The sequence below is a fragment of the Octopus sinensis genome, linkage group LG6 (assembly GCF_006345805.1).
Source record: "Octopus sinensis linkage group LG6, ASM634580v1, whole genome shotgun sequence".
In the NCBI taxonomy this organism is placed as follows: domain Eukaryota; kingdom Metazoa; phylum Mollusca; class Cephalopoda; order Octopoda; family Octopodidae; genus Octopus; species Octopus sinensis.
The window spans coordinates 54,301,238-54,310,067 of NC_043002.1; the positions used below are offsets into that span (position 1 = coordinate 54,301,238).

Here is an 8,830-nt window from a genome sequence, read left to right on the forward strand (position 1 = left end):
CCAATGTAATTTTTTTTTTTATAAACGTTACTGGTCGGCAGGAATATATTTAAAGGATATGTATATGTTAGGCGGCTAGCAGAATAATGCCGATCTTTGTGGTTATCGTCAATCTACAATTTTGTTCCAATTGTTTCCAAATTTGGATTAGGGATTAAGGGGCAGGATCTTTTCCTTTTGAACGGCAGTTTTCAACACAATTTCTAGTTAACTAAACACTTTTAAACTTCGTATACTAGTAGAATGTATCAAAATAAAACATTTTTTTCTCTTGGCTTTCTTGAGAAAATTGTAAGTTGTAAGTTTAACGTAGTTTAATTTTTCGAATTTTAATCAATCCTATGGCCTCTATTGAGCTAAAATCATTTGCTGCGTCTAAAACTGAGACAACATCCTGTCACTAACCTTAACCCTAACCCTAAATTTTAGCCTTTCGTTTTGTTTTTTTTTCTTAATTGTTAAATTAATTTAATTCTTACGCGTGTGTCTAAAATTATTCGTTTTGTTTTTGTTTTGAGTTTTTGCTTTCGTTTTTTTTTTTTCTTAATTGTTAAATTAAAATTATTTTCCATTGTTTTTGTTTTTGTTTTTTTTTCTTAATTGTTATCCTTAAATCAATTTAACAATTAAGAAAAAAAAACGAAAGGCTAAAATTTAGGGTTAGGGTTAATGACAGGATGTTATCTGAAAGATCCGACGCAGCAAATGATTTTAGCTCAATAGAGGCCATAGGATTGGTTAAAATTCGAAAAATTAAACTACGTTAAACTTACAATTTTCTCAAGAAAGCCAAGAGAAAAAATGTTTTATTTTGACACATTCTACCAGTATACGAAGTTTAAAATTGTTTAGTTAACTAGAAATTGTGTTGAAAACTGCCGTTCAAAAGGAAAAGATCCTGCCCCTGTTCCGCTGTGTTGCCCTGATGTGCACAGTGAATTCCCGGCAATGGCATCTCCATAGATATTTCTTCACGGAAGTGTCTGCCTGCAAGTGTTCCTTTATGCATATATGCAGTTTTCTTGTGCTTCTTATGTAGGATGCGCCTCGTTTGTCACAGACGATCTCGTATACAATATAGGTCCTTTGACACAATTCAGGGTCTTTGATGGGGCAGTTCGATAATGTTCACTCTTCGGAGTAGTGAGAGGTATTGTTCTTGGACACATAGCTTTTCTCAGGGAAGGGCCGGTGTGCACTATCTGTATGTTGTATCACTGCAGTAGTTCTGTCGTCAAAGTGTGGTAGCTTTAGGAAGCACGTGCCGGACTTGGGTGTATGATGGTTCTTCCTGGGTTTATTGACCCTGATGTTTTTTAGGTGCCGTTGTTTGGCTAAAGATGGTATGTAGCCATTCAGGGTTAGGTCTCTGAGGAACTGTTTGGTGTTGACAGCTTTGTCGGTCATTTCGCTGCAATTATTGTTTATACGTGCAATCTCGTTTCTCACGTATGTGGCTTTGGCTCTGGTGGGTAAGGCTGATTGGTAGTGGACGAAAAGTCTGCATTAATTCATAAATTTGTTTTCTTGGGATTTACCTTACATTTACTTCGCATTGTTCTGGCCTTACCCACGAACCTTTATACAATATATATATTCAGTTTCTGTCAATCAAATCTACTCACAAGGCTTTGGTCAGCCTGAGACTATAGTAGAATAAATTTGCCCAAGGTGCCACACAATGGGACTGAACTCGGAACCGTGTGGTTAGCAAACAAGCTTCTTAACACATAGCCATACCTGCATCACATCAACACTTTTTAATCTCTCTCTCTCTCTCTCTCTCTCTCTCTCTCTCTCTCTCTCTCTCTCTCTCTTTTTTTTTTGTGTGTGTGTGTTGCACCTGAAACATACAATTGTGTTTCAATCAATGGTGTCGACCTCCACTCTAGGTCTGATGATTGTTCTTTCATCAGAGAATGCAGTTTACTAAAATTCAGCAAATATCTTGCAAAATCATATTTTCGGGAACAAGTGACCTAAATGTGTATAGGCTATTGTTATAATGGTATGTCCATCTTTCTTGTTGAAATGGGCCATTATAAATATCAGCGTTCCGTAGGCAGATGCACACAGTGAGCCGAGGGAAACTAGAGAGATAGTAACGGACCAGACAGAGAGACAACACAGCGAATGCACACTTATTCTTAGTGTACACAACTTCGCTGACTCGAAGTAGTTGGCTAACATTATGTAGTGATATATTTGTTTCATATTTTAAATCAAGCTTCAAGTATGAAACAAGTGAATACAACTACGGCTAAATAAATGATGTAAATAACATTCCTTTCCTCTTCATTGTTTTTCATCAATATCGGACCAACACGCCGAATGAGTTGTCCAAGGCTACCATGCTGGTTTCTACCAAACCAGACGCCCCAATGTGTGTATTAGTTGATGCGTCCGATTCCAGAGATGGAGGCGTGCTTCAACAACTCACTAACGGTATTTGGCAACCCGTATCTGTTTTCTCTAAGCGCTTAAAACCCGCCAAGACTAAGTACAGTACTTTCGGTCGAGAATTATTGACAGCATACCTTGCTGTCAAGCATTTTCGACACATGCTGGAAGGTCGTTTTTTTTTTTGTCTCCGTCTACACCAATCATAAACCGCTGGTTTATGCATTTCAACGCCAAGCCCGATCATCACTCACCCAGGGAAGTCCGACATCTAGACTTCATATCCCAGTACACAACTAACATTCAGCACATTAAGGGCGCGACCAACTCAGCAGCTGATGTCCTGTCACGCTTGAAGCTTAACGCAGTCCACACCACTGTCACTATTGATCTCCAGGGGACTGCAGCTGATCAACAAGATGACGAATAACTGCTAACGCTCCGGAATTCGTCATCTCTGAAATTTCGATAATTTCCGATACCTTTTGCTACAGGCTGTATTTGGTGCGACACCTCCATCGGCCATGAACGCCCGTACGTTCCACAGAAACATTGACGTGACGTTTTCTCTGCATTACATTCCCTAGCACATCCTGGTGTCCGTGTCTTACAAAAACTGATAACGACCCGTTTTGTGTGGCCCAACATCAACAAGGACACTCGTGATGGGCTAGGATCTGTCGCGTGCCAAAAAGCAAAGATTCGCCTACACATTAAATCTCCTGTCAGTTTCGTTTGCAACACCTGATGCACGTTTCCAACACGTTCACATAGATATCGTTGGACCCTTGCCTCCTTCTCACAATTACACACACCTTCTCACCTGTGTCGACAGATTTTCTTGCTGGCCGGAAGCTTTTCCTCTGTCGGATACTTCCACGGAAACTCTCATCAAAACGCTCGTGTTTCCCTGGGTTTCGCGTTTTGGCAAACCCGCGACAATTACTACAGACAGAGGACGTCAGTTCGATTTCCACCTCTTCACCGAGCTGACTTGTCTCCTCAGGTGTAAGCACACATGTACAACAGCATATCACCCTGCATCTAACAGTATGGTTGATTGCTTTCACCGCCAACTTAAAGCAGCTCTCAAAGCTTACCCAGACTCCGCTAATTAGTTAGAATACCTTCCACTCAACCTCAGTATCCGTTTTACGGTTATGGAGGGAATCGGACATACTCCGGCTGAATTAGTTTATGGCACGGCACTCATCTTACCTGGGCAGATGATATCCCCCAGTTTCGCCACAAGAGATTCCAGACCCAGCAAAATATGTTCATCGCTTACGGACAACGATGTCACATTTGTCTCCTGCAGGCCCCCAAACAACAGAATGTCACTTCACATGTCCCAATAGACATCAATACTTGGACGCATGTTTTCGTCAGATATGATGGCATCCCTTCTCAACTTCGTCCACCATATTCTGGGCCCTACAAGGTAATCCACATAGAACTAAAGTATTTCGTTCTCGATATGAATAGAAAAGGAAAACCTGTCACTATTGATCGCTTAAAAAAAGCATTCGTGGTTAGATCATCTACCACCAATTTCTACCATTTCTCCAACGGGCACACCAACTACCTTATCCATCACAAATACCTCGAATTGAAATGATTCATGTTAAGGGCAGTGATTCTTAACATGGACAGATAGCACCACCTTGCGAAGCGTTGCGTGCTACTAAAGGGACAGAAAATGTCAAGGCTGGGTTTAGATGTTTAGCAGGATCGTTATTTCTCATAGAAATAGAATATTGAGACTAGATATAATAATAATAATAAAACTTTTCTGGATTCGAATATAAACATTGTTTTGTGTTATGAGTGAACAGAAAGTAGGACTGGTGATGCGTCAAGGTTCAATGTAGTTTTATTACATATGTTTTTGGACCCTTCAATAATTTCAAGAGAAATTTAATATACTTAATTTAATTAATCTACTTTGCTTTTTTCCCCTTTTCAAATCATGTAAAAGAAGCGTTTACAAAACGCCATTGTGTAAAGGTGAGGTACAATCGTTGAGAACCTCAGTACAAGAGTATTCATAGAAATGGTTCATAAAATAAAATATTACTAATGTTGTTATTGTAGTTATTCAACTACAAGTTAGTTTTATTGAGTAGAGTCGTGATGAAAGGTGCTTTTGTCATTTCGAAACAGTAGAATATGATATAAGGCAGATTGATTTCTATTTTTTTAACAGGTTAATCAACTACGCCGTCATGAGCAACCTGCGGTCCGTGAGACTTTCTTAATTGCACGCCTAATGAAAAATTTCCTTTAGTTTTTTTTAGTAGTGTGGCCTACTCATGAAAAGGTTGCCCATGCTTGAAGTAGAGGCTGCGTTTGCTATTGTTTAGTTCCAGGTGAGCCCTGATCGAACAGATCCATGATTAAATGCATTCCAGCCGTGACCATCTTATCTTTTATTCGGATACAATACCTCTAGGACTTCACCACTCAGTGTGTTCTGTTATTTCTCAGACCATATGGGTCATTTAAGGGAGATTTAGCTGCTATTTCATGGACTATAAACATGTATATATAACTATACATAGAGATAGCGAATTGTCCCCCTTAGTTTAGTAACTCTTCTACTTTTAGTTGCTTGTGTCACTGTCAAAATATTTATTTCACAATGGTCTGTGAGAAATGTACGTATTCTTACTATATTTAAATGTATATTATTTTTATTTGTACCAGTTTCTTATATTTTATTATTAACAAGATCACTAATAGAGCGTTTAATATTGTTATGTTATTTGGACCAACCGATATTAATCATTGCTGTTTTTTTTTTAATGTTATTTATTTTCATGTCAACCACTAATTGAGAGGAACTTATGATAGTATCGAGGAGACTATATTATTTAAGGTTTCTTTTCCGCTAAGCTGATATTTCTAGGACCAGTGAGTCTTTAGGAACAACGTATTTCTAACCCTAAGGATAAAAGAAGCCTCTTCCAGCTTTTACTAAGTGTAGAGTTTAATGTAAAAAGTACTCACAATCTCTGTAATATTTTGTTTTGTATTTGTGATCAAAGTACTTCCAGATGAATTGTTTACAAAATACCTATACGTCACATGAACATTTGATGGTGACAGTTTAGCAAATTATTTTTGTTACTGCGTTACGAATTATTTAGTATCTACCAACAAATAAGTTCAAGACGCTATGATTTATTTTTACACTTAGTGACTCCTAAAATATTTCGTCGTTCTTCACTCTTTACATTTCATTTTTTGTAACATTACATAGAAATATTGAGCCAATGATTGAACTCTCAAGTGGTTGTTCGACTTGCTACAAATGATAATCAGTCTTCCATTAATTCGTACCATCTTTAAAACAGGAAGGATATATTGGATAATGTAGTCTTAGATCTATTATGTCTGAAAGGAAATATGGGAAAAAGATAAGAGATGACCACGGCCTAAACTCCTTTGTTCATAGGTCATCTGTATCAAGGATGACCTGGAGCTTCCCAGCGACTCAGAATAGTGACTGGTTTTACAGAACACTACAGAAAATAGATTTCCAAGTGATAACAATACACCCCACAGCTCTATTTGACTGCCTCTAGTCATAATGACCCCCTAAATTAATCGGTCTTGCAGTATATTGGTAGTTGTGCCCTTATAGGGAATCAAAACTTTCAATGTAAAACATTCACAAATAAGAAAAATCTGATGTGATCACATCACACCTTATTTTTATTTTTAAAAAAGTACACAAATGCAGTTCCTGGTGTACAAATAGATGGGATTGTCATGGCTGGGATGCCTTTAATGACCAGACTGACCTGGGGCTCAACAATAACAATGAAACAATTCACAACAGTTGAATATTTGTGTGAGTGTACATATATATATATATATATATATATAAGAACCAAGTTTAAAATAATGGTCATTACATATTTTTATTTTATTGGGGCAAATTTAGCTTACAGTTGTTTCCAGTAGTCATTATAGGTACATTACTAAGTTTACTCAATTGGTCTATTGATCAATGGAGGAAAATTCAAGAGCACTGAAGGAATGGCTATTGTATGGGGGAAGGGAGGAGAAGATGATGGAAAGATGCAAGTAGAATAGAGAACAAAGGGGTGGAAGGAGCTAAGGGGATGGTATAAGAGTCACTTAATAGAAGCAGGGGCATTTATTGCCAAAATTTGGAAGAGGTTCAGTCCTAAAACATTAGTGTTTGTAGTCAGGTCAACACACATTACCATATTAGCATTAGATATTCTCCAACCATTGTGTTGAAATTTGATATGGGCTTTTTATGGACATGGTCAGTCTCAGACTGTAATGTTCAGTTGTTGCTAACTAGCATAGTAGGGATATTATGCTAGAAAATAAAGGGATATCATTTTAGTCATATTGTAGATCAGGAATGCTCTTATTATCCTGGATATAAATACTGATAGATTGAGAAATGTTGTTACAAATGGGATGATGTCAAGTAGCTGAAAATTAAATGTAAATTCAGACTAACCTGGTAAGACTGGTTTTAAAATTTTAAACGAATAAAAAGGGCTAGAGATCAAAATTTGAACTAAAGTTAAAGTTTTTAAATGTAGTGTTAGAGCAAACTAAGATATATAATAAGTAGCTAGGCTCTGGTAACTTTTCTCACTGTGTAAATCTGAATGTCCTATTCAGGACTGCATAATTTCAGTAGATAAAGTAATAGTATTAATAATGATAAGGAGAACAGAGATTTTTCACACCCATAATTTTATTTAACAGTTATTTACAACATCCTTCACTGAACCTACATGTGTTTCAATTGCATTGACTGCACACTGTTGGATATGCAACCTGGTGTCATGGTTGGTGCAGTTTCATCAGAGTCCTTACTCGCTGCCATTTTGAAGTGAAACTGAAGGAATCAGCAAATTGAATGAATAATGTGTTTTTTAGGAGGTATGGGTGCTACTGTTAATAGTTGTAGGGATCTTGATGTTGGGTTCTCCTCCACTAAATGCGGCAGGTGAAGCGAAACAGTCCTAGAAATAGGTCAGTGCTGGAATGAATGTTTATGTAGATTTATCATTAATGCTAGAAGTTTACCATTCCACTTATTTCAAAGAGAATATTATTAGTGTAGAGGACCACTACGCATATGCCCATGGGCATATGGTGTAGTGGTTAAGAGTGTGGGCTACTAACCCCAAGATTCCGAGTTTGATTCCAGGCAGTGACCGGAATAATAATAATAACAATAACAACAACAGCAACATCAAAAAATACCATAGGAATGAGAACCCGGGTTCGAAATTTCCCCAAGACACCTGACAAAGGCTGGAGGGTATATCAGCTGAAATGTTGTGTTAACAACAAACAAGATGAGGACAAATATCCGTCAAATGTAAATAATGTAGTGTAGAGGTATTCAATCATGTTTCATTTATTTTTTGGTTCTTGGTTTCACAATTGTTATTCTAATATTTTTTGTTATTATATAAAGTGTAAAAATTATTAGAATAAAAATTGTTAAACCAAGGATCAAAAAATAAATCAAACATGATTGAGTACTTCTAAACTAAGGATATTCTCCCTCATATCTACATAGTTGAGTCAAAAGGTAATACAAATAAAAACTGCATTACTTTCTGACTCACCCTTGTATAAAAGACTGCCATGCAAGTTCCATCTCCCAAACTGGGTTTATGGCTTCAGAATGTATGTCTTAACTACACAGCCATGCCCTAGAGATGTGTCCTAATGTCATAAAGCATTTGGTCCTTTACTTTTTCATTTGCCGTTATCCTCATTTATAGTTTTAATAATAGTTGTTAAGCATATGCACAAGGTCAACAATGTTTCCAGTATATTCCTGGTACTTATGTTATAAAGACCAGAAGGATGAAAAGTGAGGTTTACCTTGGTAGCATTTCAGCTTGGGACACAAAGGTGACTAAATACTGCAAGTTGTTTTGTCCAGTGCCCCACTGATTTTTCTAGCTATCCAAATTAGAATTTATGAAACTTGAGATTCTGTATATAATAATATTAATGTTAAGAAATAATCAAAAAGCAAATTATTCTTGATGCTTTAGGTCAGACTAAACTTGGAAAAGTTATCACCCCAGATCCATGGAAGACAGGAGCCAGAAATACTACAGGTAATTAAGACATTAAGAAATTGTTTGTCTTCATCATCATCATCATCATTATGTGCATGTGTGTGTGTGGTAAGATGCTTACTTCCCAACCACATGGTTCTGGGTTCAGTCCTTCTGCCTGGCACATTGGGCAAGTGTCTTCTACTATAGCCTCAAGCCGATCAAAGCCTTGTGAGTGGATTTGGTAGATGGAGACTACAGAAGCCTGTTCTGTAAATATATATATATATATGTATGTATTTAATCATATCAAAGGGAAATGCAATTTAATTAAAATTAAAATATTCAATCAA

The 8,830-nt window shown here is 37.0% G+C and overlaps 1 protein-coding gene across 1 annotated transcript in view; it reads left to right on the plus strand.

The window, feature by feature from the left end:
* The first annotated feature begins 4,926 nt into the window (after window positions 1–4,926).
* The window catches only part of LOC115212966 (cysteine-rich PDZ-binding protein), an 18,420-nt gene continuing 14,516 nt past the window's right edge, over window positions 4,927–8,830 (plus strand). Inside the window, exons 1-2 of the mRNA XM_029781829.2 lie at window positions 4,927–5,057; window positions 8,472–8,537. Coding sequence (XP_029637689.1) covers window positions 5,042–5,057; window positions 8,472–8,537 — 82 coding nt within the window. The 5' untranslated portion in view covers window positions 4,927–5,041. The remainder of the gene's footprint in view (window positions 5,058–8,471; window positions 8,538–8,830) is intronic.